General features: G+C 33.1%; 1 protein-coding gene across 1 annotated transcript in view; it reads left to right on the forward strand.

The window, feature by feature from the left end:
- LOC142322751 (ras-GEF domain-containing family member 1C-like) overlaps positions 1-23729 on the forward strand; it is a 196128-nt gene that overhangs the window by 32322 nt on the left and 140077 nt on the right. Inside the window, exon 3 of the mRNA XM_075361825.1 lies at positions 22563-22714. Coding sequence (XP_075217940.1) covers positions 22563-22714 — 152 coding nt within the window. The remainder of the gene's footprint in view (positions 1-22562; positions 22715-23729) is intronic.

Below are 23729 nucleotides of genomic sequence, written 5' to 3' on the forward strand. Positions count from 1 at the left end.
CTCCTCTCTTATACGCTATATGGTTCCTTTTTTAGCAAACTGTTGTGAAATTAAAGCATTTTGAAATCTGAGAAATTATTTTGATGTACCTGTTTATAAGTGTCCGTACTTGTTCTATATAAAAAAGTATTTTATCATTTTTATGAATACATTTTATATCTGTTTAGTTCAGTAAACATATAGAAGTTTCATATACAAATCTTGTTAATTTCACATAAACTTTTTACAAAATTTTAAATATAATGAAAATGTCATCCATGTATCTCAACCACACTATCGGGAAATATTGAAATTTTCTTTTAGCTTTCATTTCTAAGTTACCCATGAAAAGGTTAGTCAGGAATTCTGACGACTTTACCATTTACTGTTCGATTTTTTTATTTTATAAAAATCATTATTAAACAAAAAGCTTTTTGAATTATACGTTAAATTATTAACGAAAATAGTTTATTTTGCATGAATTAAGGAATTTTTTTTTGTATAAAAATTGAAAGTTTTACTTTATTTCTCCGATCAAAATACTGGGGTATAATGCGGTAGAATAACAAAATATAAAAATTTTCCTATTCAATATTAAAACATATTTAAATTATTATTAATTTATTCTATATTTTTATTAAGTTATTATCTTTGTTCTATTAATGTTAATCAAAATTCTTTGTTCTAATTTCTTTTTTTTTATTTCTCCATTTTTCTTTTTTCTTTTTTTTCACTTTTTTTTTCTCAGTAGTCTATCTGTTGATGATGATGGTTTAATATTAAAAATAACCGTGTAGTTCTAGATTTTAAATAAAATTTATTGTAATCAACTTTTTTATTTTTTTATTGCTTTTAAATTTATTCCGATGACTGTTTACCAAAGCCTTCCTTTGTATTGACGTTTATAGGTTAACTTTTCCTGAGATACAGAAAGTAAAGGTTAACAAGCATACGTAATTATAAACATACACTTATGTAAATATTAATTTTTTTTAAGCTAGTTTTTGGTATTTTTTAATCTGCGGAGCTATTGGTTTACAAAACACAATTGGAACGGTATTACTGATTATAAAAATTTCCTCTGAAATAAAATTTTATGGAAATGTAAATTTTATCCCAACAATTTTAGCCCGATAAACTTTCTGAAACTAGATTCTGAATATATTTTTTTCAACATTTTATTTTATTCCTCCACATTTGTGTTTCTAGTCGTAAATCGAGAGTTTCTATAAAAATAGCTTGACTCTGTAAACTCCTTCCTCTTTTAAATTATTACACAGGCTAGAAACGGCTATTTACACATGTTTTACTTGATTCTTTTGTTGCTCATTTTGATATCAAGTATTACTGTGTTAAAAGAGTTGTAGAACAACTAGAATAGCAGTCTTTTCTTTAGGGATTTCTTTTCTTTCCTTCTGTTTTAAAAAATACCTTATTAAAATCCTTAGTGAATGACGAAGTAATTTAACTGTTTCATAATTCTCAGTCTTTAGAGATAAAAAGAAAGAATGTATTTATTTTAAAACGGCTACTTTATTACTCGTTCTTTGCATGGGCTGATACTGAAGTTTCAACCTTCCTCTTCTAATGTGTCTGCGTTTCCAGATCAAGCAATACATTCGTTTTATTGTCAAATCGGTTTGAAATCCTATCGATAGAATGGGTGATACATATTATATTAATACTTTCTCCATCAAATGAAGCGTTTGTTAAATTTTTACAACACTTAGAAATGCGAACCGACAATCTAAAAATCCCTTCCTTAAGACGTTAAGAAGGGAAGTTTACAGATAAATCAATAACGATGTTTTATGAATAGAATTTCACACGTAGAATCTTTTTTGGATTTTTTATTTCTATTCAACGTGTTAGAAATATACGTAAGAATTAGGGAATCCAGGTTATTTTTTTTATTAAAGGGGTGTTTAAAAGGAAAATCATCTTCCAGATTTTGCTACAGTTACTTTCCGAGTAAAATCCGAGGACTTATATCACAATCTTATAGCCATATACAGAGTGGCGCACAATAAGTTGACGTACTTATAAAGTTGAATATAAATAAATGTTTTTCACCTGGTTTTTCATATTGTGCATGTGTAGTCCCAATTTCTTGGAAATACCGATAGATGTCGCTTAATCTTTGTATTTGCTTCTAATTTCGCAAAATGTCAGTTACTGTTGAGCTATAGCCGATCACGGACGTTTGTCTAATTCACAGCGTGCGAAAGTTGTGCTTCTTTATGCTGAGTCAAAAAGCGTTACAGTGATTTAGCGACAATTTCGAGCTCATTTTAACACGTGATGGATTTCAGCAAGAAACACCATTCTCTGTTTATACCGTAAAAGAAGAGAAACGACCTAAAGCAGTTCCCTTTCGTTCTCTGAAAAATATCGAAGCACTTCGAATTACCATGCAACGTAGTACGGGAAAGCCTACGCGGCGAGCTTCATGAGAAATCGTAATATCTCGTCGTATAGTACAAAAAATTATACTCAGTGACCTCAAGATGTTTCCATACAAATTGACTCCTGCATGAATCTGCTTGTTGCTATGAGATGCAAAAAGTTACAGGGCTAAAGACAACTACCGTTCAGCCCATCAGGGATATGAACGAGGGGGAGTGGTTTGACGATCGGAAGCGTCACAAGGCAGGTGTTTTCCCCTACGGGGTTGGGATGTCTTGCATAAGTAAATGTTTACCGAGGCATTTACATCGGTGGCATCCCAACGAGGCCTGGCTTATTACTATGTGATATAAAAGTTAGGGGCGAAAGACGTCCAATGACGTCCAACGCCCTGACGTCCAAGACGCCCTGATGGGTTAAAGCCCATCAGGGCTAGGAACGGAGTGGGTGGTGTGGCGACCGGAAGCGTCAGAAGGTGGGTGTCTTCCTCTACGGGGTTGAGATGTCCTGTATAAGTTAACAGAGCTCAACAAGCAAACAAAATTTTAGATGCACATTGGTCGGAAGGGAAAGATTTTGTTTTGTTCAACATTTGGTTTTTGAGACGAGGCCTATTTTTATATTGATGGGATTGTTAAAAAACATAATGACCGCTTTTGGGCGACAGCAGCACCACAAATCGTGCATAAAAAACAACGTAAGCCAAAAGTAACCGTTTGAACAGCTTTATCCAGTCACAGATTGATAGGGCCAGTGTTTGTCGACAACAGTTAATTCTCAACGCTATTTGGATATGTTAAGAAATGATTTTCTACCAAAATTGCTTGCGATTGAGCTGCCTTCAGTTACTCAGTGGTTTATGCAAGATGGTGCAATCCCTCATGCTAATGTTGTGTTGAATTTTTTAAATCCAGTTTTTCGTAATCACGCAATTTCAAATTGCTCTCCAGGTCGCCATAATAGAGATTATTTTGGCCACCTTTGGGTCCGGATTTAAATTTTTGTGTTATTTTTTATGGCAATATTTAAAAGAAAGACTTTTCCCGTTAAGACCCACAAATCTTATGGAAATGTGTGCGCGGATAGCTCAGTTATGTGAAGAGATTCAAGAGGACTTATGTCGCAGGGTCATCAGAAACGGTTACACTCGCCTTGAAGAGGATTTTAGGCGTAAGGGCGGCCATATTGAACATGTCATACAGTAAAAGAACTTCCTAAAACGCTGTATTTGATATGTACAGTTGTAATTTAAATTTAAAAAAATATATATGTGAATCCAAAATTCAAAGGTGTCAACTTATTGTACGCCATCTGTATGAAATTTATTTTTACTCAGCTTTTAGTTGAAAGCTTTTTTACTCAGCGTTTTTTGTTAAAAGGAATAGATAAGTTTTCAAGCTGAATTTATAAATACTCTTTTTTTTATGAAAAATTGCAACCAAATTAGTCAACTGACTAAAAAAAAAGGGAAAAACTGTACTAAAAGTGACATAAAGAACACATACAATTAGCTGATTAGGTTACTTTGATTGTTCCACTAGTAAAGCGGTCGTGCTCATTTATACAATAATTTCGTGCTTTTTATCAGATTTTACAATACTATACACAAGAGAATTTTAGCAATAGTTTGTTTTTAGTAAAAATGATGGAAATATACATTTTAGAATATTTAAGGATGATACTGACCCAGAAAAGGTTTGTTTAATTTAATTAAAAAATAAAATTCAATGGTTTCATGAAAAACATTAAAAATATTTCAATTTCTTAATTTGAAAATTAAAATGAAAACGTTTGAAAGAACATTTGAATATAACTTTCCTGGCTATGCCTTTCACACACTTATATTTCAAATACGATAGAGGATTTTATAATTTTAATGTCGTAATTATGCAATATTTAAAGTACAATTACAAAAAAGTTCAAAATTTGTAGTAAAAGTAAATTTAGGTCCCATTCGATTCCCTTGATTAAATTACGTTTTTATCATCAAAATTATACTATATTTAGAGTATAATTGGCAAATTAATCAAATGTTTTAATACAAAAAAAAATTAAATTAATTTTTTTACCAGAAAACTACCTCGCACAATATTTGTAACCACTCGATCAGGGTGAACGAAGCAAGTCCTTCCTGTCTAACCAGGGGTCGGAGCCCTATGAACCCCCTCATGGTTGTTATCCTTATGGTTGTGAAAATTATCCTGATAAATTATAATTAAAGCCTGAAAAGCTCTCTTTCCTGTAACGTTTCCCTCTTTCTTGACATAGAAGCTCTGATGCGCTCCTGCTGTAGATGAAGACCGTTTTGTTTAGGTATTTCCGACGCACGGATTGGTTTTTATTTTGGCTGCAGGTTTTTTTTTAACCAGCACTCTTTCTTTTTAACTATTTGATTTGCTCCAAAAGTAGTCACTTGAAAGGCGCTACTGTAGGCTCTTATGTTGTTTAGAAAATTTTAGGATTTAGAATGGTCTCCATTCAATCCTTCGGCGGTTCTTGAATTAGAGGTAAATGAACGTTCCTGATGCACAACATATCCCTTTTGGTTCTCCTTTCCATTTTCGGGCATGATAATACCAACACAATTCTGTTTTGGTGCCAATGTTCATGATCGGTATACTTATTCTGTATATTATAGCTTAAGTCATTTCAGTCCTTATGTGACCGTGGTACCTCTACAGTGACATCATTATGAACTCATGAGAAATTTAACTGCAACTTGCGTTGCAAATTTATTGCAGCTCAAGTCTGGACGGTAGCGATCTCAGTCAGTAGCTAATCGAGAATCACGTACTTCAGCTGTTTCAGAGGACCGAGATACTTTCATTATTTTAACAGACTTTGAATAATAAAAAAGGTTACTTCTATTTCCTGAAGGCATATTTTTTTAACTTAGGACAATCCAATATTGACTGCCAAAATAAGTAATTAAATCCCATAAAAGTTTGCTAAATGTGGGCTGATTTGAACCAATTTCAATAATAATAAAATATTTAAAATATTAAGTATTTTACAGATTAGGTTAGATGATTAGTATATAGATCTGAACTCTGCCATCTTTTTCTTTTAACATGCTAATAAAAATATAATGAAGTAAAAGGATTATTATTATTTATTTTTTTTTGTTTAACGATTATCTTTAATATCTTAACCCAATTAGAAATATCGTGATAATTCAAATTGGAAGTAATCACCAAACCTCTAAGTTATAATCTGCAAAGTTTTATTAAGATTGTGCAATAGTTTTTATGCGATGCGCACACATGGACGACCCTAGCTAGTTATCGTTTTATTATATGTAGAGATAACAGCCACTTCCCCCTGTATGTTGCCCGATTTGGTACAGTGCTATTCAGTTACACAAAAATTTATGTAGTTTATTAAAAATAAAAAAAAACACATGTACCCTGACGCCTTTTAGTCCGATGGCGTTGAAAATCAACCCAAAAGCTGAGATATATTTATTTGGGCCAAATTTCAGTTTTTTGGCCCAACAAAGTATGAGGGAAAGATTGTTTATAAATAATTTTGAATATCCCTTCACTCCTAAATCCAGTTGGCTTAAAACTTTGGAATTTTAAATAACCTAATATTTTTTTAATTAAATTACATCGTAGTATAACCCAATTTTCTACAGCCATTATACAAAAACTAAAAAGGTAAAAACTATCTCTCTCCGTTTTTTTAATTTTATTCCATTAGTACATAAAAATTGTTTGAGCTAATTTCGAAAAAATGATATTGAGCTATTTGGAGATATTAATTGACCAATACACACACATCTTCGGGAAATTTTTACAACTTTTTTTGTGTAGGGAGTTTTGAAACATCGACATTTCCAAAAATCAAGATTCCCAAATTTTGCCCGATCACTGTACTTCTCCCTACAGCAGTGATGCTGCTGTAACAACAATAGACCTTTAATCAGGAAGGTAAGTAAAAATTGTGAATTAATGAAATCAAGAAATTTACAGTTTTTTTATATTTTTATATTTTTGCTTGATAGGCGTTTCTAGTCTACAATAATGCATTATAAGTTCACGATCATTTTATACGTGCAAATTTATCAGTTACATGCAACTGATTACATTATATTTTTCCTAATTCTGCGGAAATTCCTCTCGTATTTCTTGGCTTTCTACGTAAATATTTTTATTTTATGTGCGCAGAAATTACAGCTTCAACCATTATATAAAACTACATATACAGTAGGCGATGATGATAGGAAGAAAGCAAATAGATGTGGCATAGGGATTCGTGTTGAAATAAGATCAGCTGTCTGCTTGTCTGTCAAGTAATAAATCTCATCCCCTTTCTGCACAACACACCCACCGATTTCTTTCTCCCACTATTCTACCATAATAAAATCCTCCGTTATTTCTTTATTGAGTGAGTAATACAGGTCTGTAGTGCTTTACATCAAATCTTATTCTGTACGTCTTTATACCTTCTATATCCCTCTTTTTCTTCTTATAAATACTTATTTCAGATTGACTGGCCCATCAATTTCTTTTTTCATTTCATTACTCCTTTTTTGTCTTTTTGCTATCATATTCCAGTTCTTTTTATTTCCTAATATTCAGTTAATTTATTTAAATAGCCTGCACTTTAATTTTTTTTTAATACTTTTTTATTAGATTATAACCAAATCATATTATTTTTTTAATATTACATAAAATATTTTCTCTTATGTCATAGTAATGGTACTTAACCGTATTTGTTTTTTTTTTAACAAATTACAGTCTGACTATTTTATAACTACTAATTATAAAAATAGAATAATAAAATTTATAATATATACATACACCTCATTGAAATCTCTTTTTTGTATTATTTTATCAATAACGTGTTATTTAAAATATCAAGAAATTATAAAAGCACGACTTTGAGCCATTTTTAGTATATAATTTTAACCTATAACTTTTATAAAATATTCCTATAGATATATAATTTTGATAAAATTTGAATTTTTATCTTCGTGCTTATATGGTTGGACATTGGGCTCTTTCACTGAATATTTCGCAATGTAATGGTTTTTATTTAGAAAATTATTGATATTTTCATATTCAATTATTGTATCAAAGTAATTTTCTAACAGTTTAGTAACAGAAATTCAAGTATGTAACTACTTTTAATTTTGAACATACAGTTGAAATAAAGAATGGTGATAAAAAAGCCCATTAAAAACTTTCATTTCCTCGCATATTACGATTAATAATACCGAGTTAATAATAATACTGAGTTAACTATTCGTAATTAGTCACTATCTAGCCACTGTTATTTTCCTGTAGTCGTATATCTAGTAATCGAACAAAGAACTGTGCGGTTTTAAGTTAAATATAATTTTTTAATTTGTAATTACAAATATATGTGTGTTTTATTGCATGAAACTACAGAACTTAAAGTTTTGTTGACTTCTTAATGTAATTCAGTATGAGCCATATATTTTTAAGATTTTAATAATTCATGTTTTCCTAGTTGTAGACTATCCAAAGCTCTTATGTAGCTGAAATCTTATGTATTATTATGATAATTATTTATTATTATCTTAATAATAGGACACACGCCTGAGTTCGCCAGGCCGAACTCCTGAAGTCTGTCCCGAAAAGCGCCATGGCCAGACAGTAACTGCGCCACACATTTATTAGGGTGTACACAAGAGGCGTCCCGCAAACCTACAACATTTGGAATAAGATCATGCGTGTAGCGCCCACTCTCTGTCTCATCTCATCTGGCCTATTATAAGGCGTTACCGTGTTGTTCTATCGCCTGAATTTTTTCTCTTCTGACTTCTTAGCAACACAATACTGCTGCCTCTCGGACACAATTAGATCTATCGGTTTCACGCCTGCTATCACCAAGATCGCCTCCCATGAAATCGTACGGTAGCCACCGGTTACCGGTAATAATACAAGGCGTTGAGCCTTAATAATATCACCTGGTAGCGTATAAATTTTAGCCTACCCGCCCATGAGCGCCGCATATAGCATGATAGCCTCGCAGACCCCCTTATACAAGATGCTCATGATTTTGAAATTTAAACCCCAATGGGGATTCACCGCAGGTCGTATAACAAAGAAGACACTACAGGCCTTCTTCGCAACGTATTGAAAGTGATTCTTAAATGACAGTTTCTCATCGAGAAACATTCCGAGGTACTCTTCAGTCCGAACATATCTAATTTGTTGGCTTGGCATCGAAACGCGTACCTGCCGCCTCACAGTCAAACGACCTATCAGGAGCATCATGTGATCTCCTGGCTGAACTTAATTTTATGTCGATGACCCCACAGCTCGAGCACCTCTCGAGCTTTGGGCACGGTAACTGGCTGGCACGGAGCTCCTTCCTTCCTCCGCGACCCTCCCTCAACCAGCAGGAGTCCATCGTCAGCATAGGCCACGATGAGAAAGAAATGTGGCAGAAGCCACATGAGAAAAGGTTCATTAAAGAAAAAAACGATTACTCCTTTTACTTCGTTATTATGTTTGTGTCACCACGGCAACAAAAATAAGTTAAAAATTTTTCATCGCCAAAGGTGTGTTAGCTTAGTTACCGTAGTTAGTACTATTCTGTCTTTTGTAATTTAGTTTCTTTTTCAGGTTTCTATAAATCCTGAATACGTTAATTGTTATTTTCAGTTTTATTCTCACAACCATGAAGGTAAAGGACAATGCGGGTGTCCACGAGGCGGAACCCTCTGACTAGATAAGAATGGGAAGCGAAGCGAGCTTTGCGGTCCTGCATTAGACCCCGTGACCCAGAGAGTCCCCCGGTAGGGAGGCCCCGGAGTCAGTTCCGGGGTTTGCGTAGGCTCCGAAGGTCGAGGGAAGGTTGGAGTCCCGACCGTACCCGATTTTATATATATATATATATATACATATATATATTTTTTTTCTCTTATAATATATTCACCGGATATATATATTTGTGTGTATGCGTGTGCGCGCGCGCGTTTTCATGTGAACGCTCATGTCTAATGTGTCACATTATTTTTATATAATTTTAAGCAAGAATATTTTTAATGGATTTAAAAATAAAATAAGCAGATAATAAATATTTAATTACAAAAATTATATTTTTATGGGAAGTCTTTTAAAACTCTTTTAAGAAAGTCTTAAGAAATTTATATCCATTAAAACTTTACACGTAACTTTCTTTATAACAATTTAAAGTTTAAAATTTGTAATTTACTTCAGTTATTGTTCTTCATGAAGTAGATTACCGTTGCAAACACTTCATAGTTCTTTGTCATTGTTGTAATATTATTAAATTTTATCAAATAAACAAAAAAAAAGAATTATATTTCAATGACGTTATGCATTAAAATATATTATATAGTAATATATATTAGAATAATTTATCGTAAATTCACCTACTCTTATCCGTATATAACACACATATTGTACACGTACTGAATTGTAAAAATAAACTAATAAATTTATATATTTTTGACTAAGGTCCTGAGTCATGATAAAAAAAATTCTGTATGAATTTCTGTGTTTTTAATTGATTGGTTGTTTTATTTATTTTGTCCTGCAGAAGAATTTAGGCCTTCATCATGTTAAATTAGATTAATTTCTAATATGCCTACATACAGTAATTGAAAATAATAAATAATGTATTCCAATAAAAAATGAATTACCTTAACTTAAAATGATTGAAATAAATTATGCTTTTAATAATAATGATAGGACTGCCTAAATCTATTCTAAATCATTTTCTCTCTTGCCAAGCGATGATACGCAGGCAAAAAAATGTTTTCCAGATAAAAATCTTCAATATCCTTTTTTTCTTGTTGTTTGTAAAAGGTATCAGTCAGTGCTTATTTTCTCCCATCTTTACATACCGTTCTTGCCAGATAATCTGAATATGGCGCTTGTAGAAACACTTCAGATGGAATGGTGAATCCACGTTTCATTCGCTGTTATAAAACTTCGAAGAAACTCGACGAAATCGCGTTTAAATAGCTTTAAAGACCTTGGAGAAGATCGTTTAAACATAATGAAGATCGTTTATAGAGAAGATCGTTTAAAATATAATGGACACGATTTGATTGTAACGTTATCAAACTCGAATACCTCCAGTGGGCGATCATTTAGTGTTGTGGATTTTTGTGACGATCTAGTCAGTCGTAGAAGTTGTTGCGCATCACAAGTATTCATCAGTTTGAATGAATGTAAGACCCCGTTTAAATTTAACGCCCATTTTTTTACCGTACAAAACAAAGGGGAAGAATCTCTTTCCTTTCTTCTTTCTTTTCTTTGTTTTTTTCTTCTTCTCGAAAAAAGTGAAATGTATCTATTTTTGTGTCTGCCAGGGTTAAACCTTAAACAAATTTATAACACCTCGGACAATTTCATTCATTTTTAAGAAAATATCAATTGTTTTCGCTTTACTCGATCGTAAAAAACAAGCAATTAAACACATCTATCTGAAATTTTGCAACACGACCTCTAAATGATAAATATGTCAAATGTCATTGTCATTTATTTATTCGGTCATTTCTGTCTCAAGCTGGAAACTTTCAAAACGATCCTGATATAAAAAAATTTTAACTTGTCAACCCCATTATTCTTTTGGTTTCTCTTTTGAACGGACCTTAGTATAAGTTTCATACACCTACTTAAACTTAATTTCTCCTAATGTAATATATTAACTAATACAGAAAATTTTCAAACATTTTTTGAAAGGACCTTAGTATAAGTTTCATACACCTACTTAAACTTAATTTCTCCTAATGTAATATATTACCTAATACAGAAAATTTTCAAACATTTAATTTTGGACGTGTTTACTCACACCCTCCCTTGCACAATTTGCTTATCATTCTTCTTAAATCAAGCAGAGGAACGTAATGAAGAAAATCACACATTCTGGAAATTTATTCGCACACGATAACATTTTTTTATGGAGATAATAATGTTTACAATTTTTCAATACATTAATTTATATACCCCTTTTTTACCTACATTGCAAACGAAGGAGGAGCTTTATTCACCTATTACTTTTTTAATGTGCATTAGTTTTTAGTTTTCACCAAGCGTACCGATTTTGATGATTCTTTTTTCCACAGAAAAGTCCTGTAGTAAACCTCGTCAGTTCTTGCAGCTAACTGAAGTTAATGATGTGTTAGACCAAAAAATATATTGTCTATATAACATATTTTTATTTATTATTTTTCTTAATACTAGTTTTTTATTTATTATAACGCTATTCTAATATTTAAAGTGGCTTTACGGGAAATGTCGTGAAAATTACTTGGAAGGTTAGAGTAAAAGTGACACGTATTCCCCATTCTTAGAGAATCTAAATCCACGCTTGGTGGTACATATTTAACGTTGCTTTTCTAAACGGCTTTCATTAAAATGCATATTTGTCATCTTTATATTGATAATAAATACAATTATTCAATACGGACAGCGTCTTTTTAGATCTATTTAATAAAACTAGCGATGTAAATCAAATTAAATTTCTAAATAAAAAAAAATATTTCAAAAGCTACGTGATTAACACAAAAAAAAAAAAAAATACTGTTTCGATGATTCTTCTTTAAAGTTTCATTTGTTAACTTAATAGGAAAAAATCGATTACTAAGTATTATTAGCTTCTTTTTTTTAAATAGTTGTTTTTAATTTAGCAGGCCCTTTTAAATTGAAATTTTAAAGAAGCATCGGAAAAGTATACTTTTTTCCTTATTAGTGCAACTTTTTTATAAATATGTTTTATTTATTTTTCTTGTTAGATTTAGAAATAAAGAAGAAAAAAACATCAGATATAGGAAGGCTGCTTGAAGTTGAATTAAAATAAACTGTCTGACACTGATCCCCAGACGTGTTTTTTATTTTACTGAAAAATAGAATTTTATTATATCAATAGAAATAATACTGATGAAAATGTAAAAATAAAAGCACTCATAAAAATCAATTTTTTTTTTGTAATTTGATAACCATCGATTTTTGCATTTAGAGTTGAATATAATTTCCAATATATATAAAGACGCAACTTAAAAATTTGATTTATTAGTAGATTAAATTAAAAAGACAAATAAAAAAAAAAACAAGGTAGATGTAAATATTAATGAAATTTTATAACCTATGCCTAAAGAGGATAAAAATAACTTTAAGCTGTATGACAGCTACAAAATTATACTGATACTATTTTGACAGTTAAAAGCAAAAATCCGAGGTTAGATTTCTAAAAGGAATTGTTTTATTTAGGCTAATGCAAGAATTATCCTGCAGAAAAACCACTGATGTGTATGTATGTGTGTGTGTGTGTGTGTGTGTGTGTGTGTGTATATGTACACACATAAACAATCGTATATTTATTTATATTCCACAGTTAGACTACGTTTTTTCTTGCCGAGCACAAGTAGTGTCATCAATCATAGCGCATTTTGCTTCTTGTCTTTTTTTAATCTGTTCAACCAAGTCTATATATTCCTTTCTCCTTTAGAAATAGAAAATTTTATGTTCTTTTATTTAAAAGAGAGTAATTCTAAATCTATCACGAATAATTTAATAATGAACAGCATTAAATTAATTTACATACAAGTTTTATCACAGTATTTTCTTCTCTGCAGAAAATTGTATAACATTTTCTATACACAAAAATTTGTATCATATGAGAAATGTGATACTTTTATCATTTCGTACGCATTCCCACGTACGAGATTTAAGCTTATGCTAAGAATTAGGTAAGAAAAAAAAGATAGTTATTTAAAAATCCATACTTTTTTTTTAAATTCAAAATCTCTTTGTTCCTGTTGCAATACGGCTAATATTAACTAACTTATAGAGTTACCCACCGGGTTGGTTTAGTGGTGAGCGCATCTTTCCTTACCTTTATACGGATTTGTGTACTAGATCGTGGATACCGGTATTCTTTGGTGGTTGGATTTGAATTAACCACACATCTCATCAGGAATGGTGGTTGACTTTTCTTTTTTTTTCAGTTGTACCAGGTGGAGACCGGACCTGCTTTTTAAGTTTAACTCAGTCCCCACCCTACAAGAGGTCACCACTTCTGCAAGAAACAGCCACCCCGAATAATTTTCGGTCACACAGTGGTAAAGTGTTGTTCAGTACAATTTTCATATACTGAACAATGTTATGTTCCACACTTTTTTCCCCTTTTCATGGAATAATGAAGAACGAGAAGCAGAAAATGTAATAAAATGACAACACGCTTAAGTCGATTCCATCAGTTTATATAGAGGAGCCCCTAAGGTCCACAAGCAAACGTGCAGGGGAACGAACAGGGATCATATACAACCTCTACTCACCCTCGTCCGCCTCCCTACCGCGAACAATGGCTTCCACCATGGCAGGGCTTTCCACGCAGCCTCCGACGCGAGCATCTTGGTGATCATGCTTTCAGCCACTAACCCCCCCCGAACTCCTCGACTACTGGGCGCCGTACATCATACCAGCGCCCACACCAGAGGAATTGTCGACCTGGGACTGTACAAGACTGCACTTCATTTACACTTATACATATCATCCTCATTCATTCTTTGAAGTAACACCTGAACGGTAATTCCCGGAGGCTAAACAGGAAAATAAAACCTTAAATAGTTGAGTTGCAGCATATGAAAATTACTTTTTTAATATACATTCCCACTGAAATATGTATTACCTACTAAACAAAAAGGCAGATAAACCTTTGTCCAGAAAGGGTATATTTGGCTGATAAAATGAGAAATGATTAGCTTATTAATAAGGAATTTTTTATAATATTTTTAGTTTTTATAGGGGCATAAATTAGATTTATGCTATTAGAAAAGCACTCGAAAAGGATAGTATATTTCTTTAATATTGTTTTTTCAATTTTTGGAAGTCAGATTGTGATAGTGAAATAATGTTTTTGAATTTATTGTAAAAGGATTTTTGAGAAATAAACTTAGATGACCCTCATCTAAGAGGGTCATATATAGGAAAGGGTTATATAGTTAAGTGTCGTTAAGCTTTTAACCAATTAGCTAAAATTTTGACCGAAATTTAAAACAATAATTAATTTTCTAAACAATCGTACGTGACTAAATTTACAATTGATTTATCCCTTATATATATAATAAAAAAAATTAATTAAGCTATCGCAATAATTAACAGTGATAACGTATGAAAAACTGATTTCAAGATTATTTAAATTTATTTACTTATTGTTATTGAATATGTGTTAGACAAAACACTGATAGACAAAAAAATGTTTTTTAATGTTTCTTCAAGTGTGATACCATTTCTTGAATTGCTTTTTTGCGTACATTACAGATCTTTAAATATAATTTTTCTATCACCCTTAGTTTTAAATAAATTACGCTTCAAAAAAAATTAGGGAAAATATAGTTAAAATCTGTAAAATTTATAATTTTGCATGGCCATACCTGTGTTAGAATGATTTCGCTGATGATTTTCTTTTATAAATAGCCTCAGGCACATCCCGAATTAATGTCCAACAGTAATCGGCTAACATTTTAGTATTCCATTTTCCTTTATAGCGGTTTTCCATCACCGAAATGTCTTGGTGGAAACGTTCACCGTGTTCGTCACTTACATCTCCGAGGTTGTCCGAAAAAAATCCAGATGTTAGTGGAGGAAATGTATTTTGAAAGGCATGTTACATTCTGTAGCTCTGTATGAAGTAAGAAGTTGATTAACAGTATCGTGGTAATTGACGGATTTTTGTTTCCCGAGAAAACCTTTGAAGACGTTTTAATTTAAAGACGTTTGTCTTTAAATAAAGCCCAAGCTGCACTTTCGACATTATTTAACATTGAGTTAAATACATCATCTTTCACCAGCTCTCTTATTTGACGACCAACAATTATTCTTTCTTTAATTTTTCTTCACTTACATTTGTAAATTTCTACCTGATGTACAAAAATCCGGGACTATCCTTCTTCATTGCTTTTACATTAGTTACAAAATTTTTCATTAGTCCTAGTTTGATATGGAGAGGGGGTAAAAATATTTTTTTGGGGTTCAACTAAGGGCTCATGAATAACATTTTTCCCATTTGGAGTTAAGTCATCGCGTTTCTTCCTCTCTTTGGTAACATAAAGTTTATTCCTGGCTCGGCTGTACCATTCGCAAAGAAAACACATGAACTTAGTGTAGGCTAACTGCACGGCTAACATAATAGCTACAACTTTCAAATCACCACATATGGTGATTGACATATATGGTGATTAAGAACATGGCTAGAACATATGTTCCAGCTAAGTTTTTTATAATTTTTTTTTCAAGAACGTCTCTTATCACATCGTATGTCTCTTTAAAATTAATACCATAAGAGATTGGTACCGAAGGATATTTGTTATCGTTGTATAGTAGAACCACTTTTAAACTATACTTGGACGGATCTATGAAAAGGCGCCAGTCCTCAGGTTTATGAACTTGTCCTGTGTGCAACATAACCTCATCGATATTTGTGCAAGAAACCAAATTATTTTCATTATTAAAGTACTGAGAAAGTTCTTTTTGTCGGCTTCAAAAGCCGGAAATTTTTGAATTTTTTTGAAGTAAATTCCAACCTTGCAGTCTTGATCCTAACAGTTCAGCTTGATTTTTTTATAAATTTAAATCCCTAACCAAGTCATTTAATTCACCTTGTGACATAAGATGTGGCTTATTGGATGATAATTCTAAATCAAAATCATTGTTGTCTTCTTCAGTACTGCCTGCTTCTTCATCAAAGCTTTTGAAATATACATTTCACAGGTGGCTCAGGAACTGGAATAATTTCACTGTGAGGTACACGCCTGACTGCAGACTGCAATGAAGGATATTTTACAGTATGTTTAGATTTTTTAAAAATTCCAGACACACTTGTTAAACAAAAGTAACAATCGGTTACATGAGCCTTTGTTTCACGCCAAACCACAGGTACACCAAATAGCAAAGCCTTTCGTGTACCTTTCAGCCATCCTCTTAAATATACAGAACAATTAGTGTATACTATATGAGGAACCTACGTCTTATCCTGATCACCAATGTTACACTGAAAGTACAAATGCTATGCTTTTTTAATTAACGGTGTAATGTTTTTTCTATTTGATTTTACGGTAAAGTCACTACATACATAACAAAAGGCATTCGTATCACTTACACAATTTTGAGGCATTATGACACTGTACTATTAACAAACTTAGACTGAGCAGAATTAATTCATTCCTAAATCCAGTGCTTCGTACTTATCCATAAAGGGTCACTCTTCAGTATTAGATATGATGTCATAATATGTGACTATGATATGTTTTAATTCTTTGTTTAGTATTGTTTATTTTTAGCTTACAAATTATGTTAACAAAGTTAAACAATAAAAAATGAGCTATAAAATATAATAGAGGATCTTAAAATGCTAACTATACGTTGAAAAATTAAAAAAAATCCTTTAATAAAAATGTAAAGTTTTTTCAAAAATTGTGGGTGATAGAAAGATTCTGAGTTCACTTTCGTTTTTAGCATAAAAAAACATATTAAAATCATGTATTGCATGTTAGGAAACCAAAATTATGTTTATCAGTACAATACAATTAACCAGGAAATCAATTTAAAAAAATTGTTTCGTGGAAAAGTTTTAAAATATATTTTTTAACCTGACTTGCAAAGAAAAAATTATTTTATTTTAATCTAAACTATGTAAACGCATTGATATTACAGGTTACTTCATAAAATTAGATTATACTTTGATTTTGTAATCGACTTAATTTCTTTGAAATCGGTATAAATACAGTTCATTGTGCGATGTTATTCAATAGTAATATAATGAACTTTTGATAAAGACTATGTTCAAATTTATTTATTTTATAAAACAATTTAAATGACACACGGAAACTTTATTAATTATGTCAAAGTCTGTTAAATAAACTAATAGAATAGAGCACAATATCAAATTAAACTTCATTTCCACACGCTCAGACAAAAGACTATAAATATATTACGCATTAATTTAAGCGGTAGAGTTATTTGAGTAAGGAAAATTAAAATGTTATAGTACATAATTTTCATAAGAAAAAGTAAATAAATAAAGAAAACACTTTTAGCCTAATCTAAAAACGATAGAAATAACAACAGAAAGCGAAAAAATGCTCAAAAATAATTTTCTTCCCATCTAAAACATACATATGAAAAATTACTCATTTTACCGATATTGAATCAGGAAGGATTTTATTGATGAGAAATTGATGAATATTTCGCGTGGTATATCGAAACTTAAAGAGTAAATATCCGACTAAGTGAAAGGGTATTGGTTTTTTGGTTTGATTGGCGTTTCTCCCGCCACCACCCATTCGGTTGCTCTAAAGCTTAAGACCGAATGTCTATACCACAAACGGCTACTGAGCCACGAAACAGTTTAGTGACCAGTGTCCTAACTAGCTCCTAGAGCTAACCTAAAAGCGTGGTACCATACACCACTTTTATTATTTTTTTTTTATTTTTTTTTTTCCGCAACCGGATATCCAATTAAGTATACTCAGTTGGGAAGAGTGTCCATATACTCTAAGGAGGCGTCCCCCGCCGACCGGTTGTGCGCCCGGCACGGCAGGTTAGCCTCCCCGGTCTCGGATCTTTTTATTTTTCTTATCAGTGCCTGCCTCTAATTCCCCGTTTCGAAGGCGAGGTCCGGCTATGCCGTCCCGCACCCCCTCCACGGGGAACCGGGACTCGGTCATGATGCCTGCCTCTAACCGACGATGCCGGCCCCAGAATCTCCGAAGAGCCCCGGTACCAACACCGCCGGCCGGGACTCGGTCTTTTCTTTTCCCTTCCCCACTCACAGAATCCCCAGGAGTTCCATCCCCATCATTGGAACCCGCACACCTCAGCATACGGGCCCTCCGAGGATGGACTCTCCTCCCTTCCCTACACAGTGCCTAAAGTCCTTGACGCCTCTCGTCTTCCTCTTTCCAATCCCAGTTATTATTGTTACTAGTTAGCCAACTCACTAGATTTTCCACATTTAAGTTGTTATTTCTTAACACACATTTATTATTATTTCTTGTCTTAAGTTCTCCCATCTCCGGCACGTGAAAACCGTGTGTTCTACGGTATCTACCTCTTGGCAATAGATACATTGAGGGCTTGTACGCTTACCAAACCTGTATAGATACTGGCCGAAGGACCCGTGACCGGTCATTATCTGCATCATGTAAAAATTCATGTTTCCTTTTTCCTTGTTTAGCCAGTCTAAATTAGGTATCAGTTGTCTAGTCCATGTCCCAGTCTGCAATCCAGCCCATTCATTCTGCCATTCACTCACAATGATGTTTTCCAGCTCACTATTTAGCATTCCTGCTGTTCTCAATCTTCGCTTTTTTATTAATAATTCTATGGGTGGCACCTCCGCCAAAACACACAACGCACTATATGAAATTGTTCGATATCCTGCTACTGTTCTTATTAGTGCTAGACGGTGTATGCTCCTCAGTTTTCGCATGTTCCTCTGTACATTTATTGCCTCTCCCCAAATTGGGGCAGCGTACAGCATCGATGACATTACCGCAGAGATTAACAACCTCCTAACTGACGTTTTGGGTGCGCTATTATTGTTGAACAATCCCCTCAGTGCTCTGGTGGTGGGAGCAATCCTTTTGCATATCATTTCCACATGTGCACTAAACCTGAGGCTCCTGTCCAAAACAACCCCTAAGTATTTCGTGTTATTACCTTCTTGTATGCTCACCCCTCTTATTTCCACATTTACATTCCTAATTCTTCTCCGGCCCGAGAACAGAATGCATTGCGATTTTGCCGTAGATATCTGCAGCTGATTGTCCCTTAGCCATTCGTCAATCTGGATCAAGGCTCTATTGGCTTTATTCTCTAAATTGTTTATACCCCCGTCTTCTACCAGGATTGCTACGTCGTCTGCATACTCGACGATAGTCACACCCTCCGGATAGTGTAACCTGAATACTTGGTCGTAAAAAATGTTCCAAAGCAGGGGACCGAGCACGGACCTCTGCGGAACACCCCCCGAACACCCGATAGGAAACCAAGCCTTCTACTGTATTAACTTCCATATACCTCTCGTGTAGGTATTGTCTAATTTGATTAATTATATAGCTGTAAATGTCCATTCTCATCAATGCTTCAACTATAGCAGACCATGGCACTGTCCCAAAAGCATTTTGGATGTCTAACTGTATCATTAGGGGTAATCGTCTTGTTCGCCACGTGCCGCTTCTGACTGATTTTGCCCAGTTAGTTACTCTGCTTAGTGCATCAATTGTAGAAAAACCTTTTCTGAATCCATATTGTTCTGGATGTAAGCTGTTTTTTGTATCAAGTTTTTCCTGGAGTCTGGTGGCTATCATACGTTCGACTGCTTTGCCCATATTATTAATTAAACTGATGGGCCGGTAACTTTCCTGTCCGTTATTCACCCCTGGCTTAGGTAAAAACACTGTCCTTGCAGTCTTCCAGCATTTTGGGAACGTTCGATGTTGTAGCCCATGACTGGCTACGTCCACAACTTCCCATGACCATACACCACTTGCTTGCGTGTCCCACCACCCATTTGTCATATATCACATAACGGGTGGGCGTACCCCGCAACTATTAAAACATATATGACAATAAATAATTAATTTATCTCGTCAAAGACAGCAATTCGCTGCCACGATTAAGCCAGTGAATGCCAGCAAGTACCTGTCGACCATTAATGTGCTTGGAACCTTAATCTGACTGGTAGCCAGCCATATCTCTCGGTTAGCTTCCTACAGCAGTGCGGTAGGAGTCTTTTCCCCTTAGGTAAACTACTGATGTCAGTTGAACAAAGCAACCGCATCAAGAAACTCCCACACGGTCCGATGCGGCTCTTGCCACAATGACTCACTCGCTTGTGAGTGTCCAATCTTCCCCTTGACCTCTATGTTCCAGGGTGGCCTGAGTTCTGGCCCCCCAAGAGCTGGACAGTCGAACATCATGTATTCGTTCGACTGGACCTCCCCGCTGACGCACAGCTCATCAGCTGCCAGGTGGAACCGAAACAAATATTGGTTTAAATTTACATGGTTGGAGAGCACTCGGGCTCCCGTTGCCCTTAAAAATAAAGGAGAGGCATACCATTCCCTCAGATCCTGTTTAAATCTATAAAAGGACCTTCCCGTAGTCGAGGCGTGCCATTCTTGCTGCCATGCTTCCATCTCGAGGCTGTAAAGCCTCCTCCGCAGGTGGGTCATGGGCAACTGTTCGAAATTTAAAACCAGTGCATTGAGATCACTGTTCCGCTCCGGTACAGGTCCGGCTTGAAACCGCATCCCAAATACCTCTGTCTCCTTGCATCTTCGCAATTTCCACATGGTCGCCCTAACTTTCACCACTAAATCGATTGGGAGAGCCTTTCCCAATACAGTGGTAGCCTCGTAGGTGGTTGTTTTAAAAACACTAGTGCATACAATTAAGGCTTGCGCTGGGCACTCCTTAAATTTTGAATAAGTGCTCGATTTCTTTCCAAACTATGCGTCCAAATGGACGCCGCGTAAGAGGTCATACTTTTGAAGACGCCTCAGTACACCATGCACAAATGACGGCCCGATAGTCCGTAATTCTTTCGAGCAATCCTCCTAAGCTTGTCCATCACAGAGACGGCGTCCACCGCTATTTGCTTAATGTGGTCGATAAACAGCAACTTTAATCAAACAAAACGCGTAGGTACTTATGAACTCGAACTCGCTGATCACACAGCCTTTATACTTAATACGGGGTTAAATTGGATTTCCAATTTCTTTAAACCTGTATACAAGCACCCAAATAAAATTCTTGTAGATAGACAATAAATGATTAGGGATTGAGATTATTTTATGACGTTTTGTCGCGAAATTTGATTCATATAAAGGTAAACATAATTAGCTAATTAATGATGAATCACTTTTCCGCTTACGTGGTATGTAAAAACGTAATAAATAACACGTAATATTTACGTGAATAAATAAAAAGAATAACAGGCGAGAAACAATCTTAATGAAACATATTGAAAAAAAAAGTTATGTTACGTAGTGTGATGAAAAAATGTTAAAACATCACTCGCAGATTATATGAACCGGGTGGTCATCTTCAAGATGTAATTTTCTGATCCTTGAATAACTGAAAGATACTTTTTTTTATGGTTAAAGTTCTTTTTTAAATGTGTAAATAGAAAGTTCTTTAATTTTTAAAATCTTTTTTTTTATTGCCTCAACTACTTTAATTTTTTTAAGATATTACAATTTATTTCTTTTATATTTAACTAAAGAACCCAAGGAAATTATATTGCAGGAAATTAAAAGGAATCAGTATTGCTGATTCCTCAGATATCACCGACTCGCAGCCAGATCGCCTTTTGTGGCAGACAATTACAGTACTTCGGAAAGAACGGGCGCCACAATCACCCAAAAGTACCCCTGATGAACTGCCGTTATCGAATCATTTCAATAATCTTTCAGTGAAGGTTATGAACGTTAGAGATAACCCAGAAGAATACTATTAAACCTCCACTGATACTGTTCTACGGTATCATGGATGTCATGCGGTTTTATCAGCTTTTTGAAACAGCTGTATTTGTAGTTGTAAATATTTGTTACTGATGAATATTTGTTTATCTATAGTGTTGTTTTCATTTATATGTATTGATGACATTGATTTTATTTCTGTTTTTTCTTCCTGTGATTTATTTCTAGTGCTATGTTAAGTACTGCACTTTACTTGCGTCTCCTATACAAGTGCTTTTCCTGTATATGAGGTGTTGCACCTTTGTATACTTAATGAGGAGTTTCGTCGGGAGCTTTTTACACGTGATTATCATGAATCCAATTTACTTATGGTCCTCTGTGAGGTACCGATTGTAAATGTTAACACATTGAAAACAAAATTTAACTTACAAACGAAAGTAAATTCTGTTAATTAGATGGGCATTGAAACAAACCAAAAAAAAAATATATATATACATATCAAAGCATTTTGATTAATGATACCAGAAGTAAATTAACTTGTTAAAAATATGAAATTTGTTTTTTTTTTTAATGAATAACGGTGTATATACGATTTTTTTGATTTTATACTCGTACTGTATTTGATTAAAATAACATAAATTTCACAAGTTGTTTGTGTATTTAAATATTCGTATATATTTTTTATATGTATCTTAATTGGTGTTGTTGATTGTTAAATACTCTGTTGTTTTAATTTGTTTTTCAGACTGCCAAACGGTAACGTTAATTTTGAAAGCTTTTTACGTTTAGCTAAACAAATATCTGACTTCATTACGTGGAATAAAATAAAATGCCCTTATGAGAAAAAGGAAAAAATTTTAATGTTCTTGGAAGCCAGTACTGTATTTAATGAGACTGGTAAGTAAAACAAAAACATATATAATTTTATTTATTACTATTATGTTTATTATTATTATTATTATTAGTGTTATTATATACTTAAGAGTTTCCTCTAATGATATGTTTTCCTTTTAATTTAATAAACTTATGCTTTTTTTACCTAAATTTATTCACAAGACGTACAAATACTAACGATATTTTTTAAAAATAAAAATGTTTAATAAGTAATAGATAATAAATGCCTTTTTTATATTTATATTTTGTTATTTGCTTTCTTTTCGCATAAAAAGCATGCACATAAAATTGTGTTTTAAATGACATATGCGGTGGTTCTGTAAGCCACTGCTAAAAGGCAAATGTAAATTTACATAAAACGAATGGGCAAAAAGCAGTGCATATTTATTTTTTTCCCGCTGAGAAATTTTCATTAAATTAATAATATTATTAATTCAATGTTTTATTCCAACGTAACGATTTACAGAGAAGCATTTGATATGTAGATATATAAATTAAAACTCTTTAAAAATAATTTTCCGGGGTTCCATTTATTCAGTTTTTTAATTAAAAAGTAGATGTAGATTCTCTTTTTTCAGTTTATTCAAAAAAGCATTGTGTCTCTAATTAATAATATTAAAAATTCATTAATAATGTTCATTTATAAAAATATATTACCATGAAAATTATAATCAAAATCCATTTTTTTTCTTAAATTTAACTTTTATAAATGGTTCCCGAGATTTCTTTCAGTTATTTTGTTAGATTTAACTTTTATTGAAGCTTAAACTAAAATATTTATTTAGATATTACATGATGAAACTAGTTCAAACTCGAATAGACTGATACGAAATAATACTTCAAGTAAACAAATAATTCTTTTTTGTTTTTACAGAAAAAAAGTAAATCTATCGGTCTGTTGTACATACATAGCCTTAAGAGCCAATATTCCTTATAACCTGGCGCCTAAAAAGTAAACTATTTACTTTCTAATAATTGTGTAAAGTTTCTTTAGAGCTATAAAAGCTATCGACTTAAT

Source organism: Lycorma delicatula, chromosome 4 (genome assembly GCF_047948215.1).
Source record: "Lycorma delicatula isolate Av1 chromosome 4, ASM4794821v1, whole genome shotgun sequence".
NCBI classification, from domain to species: Eukaryota; Metazoa; Arthropoda; class Insecta; order Hemiptera; family Fulgoridae; genus Lycorma; species Lycorma delicatula.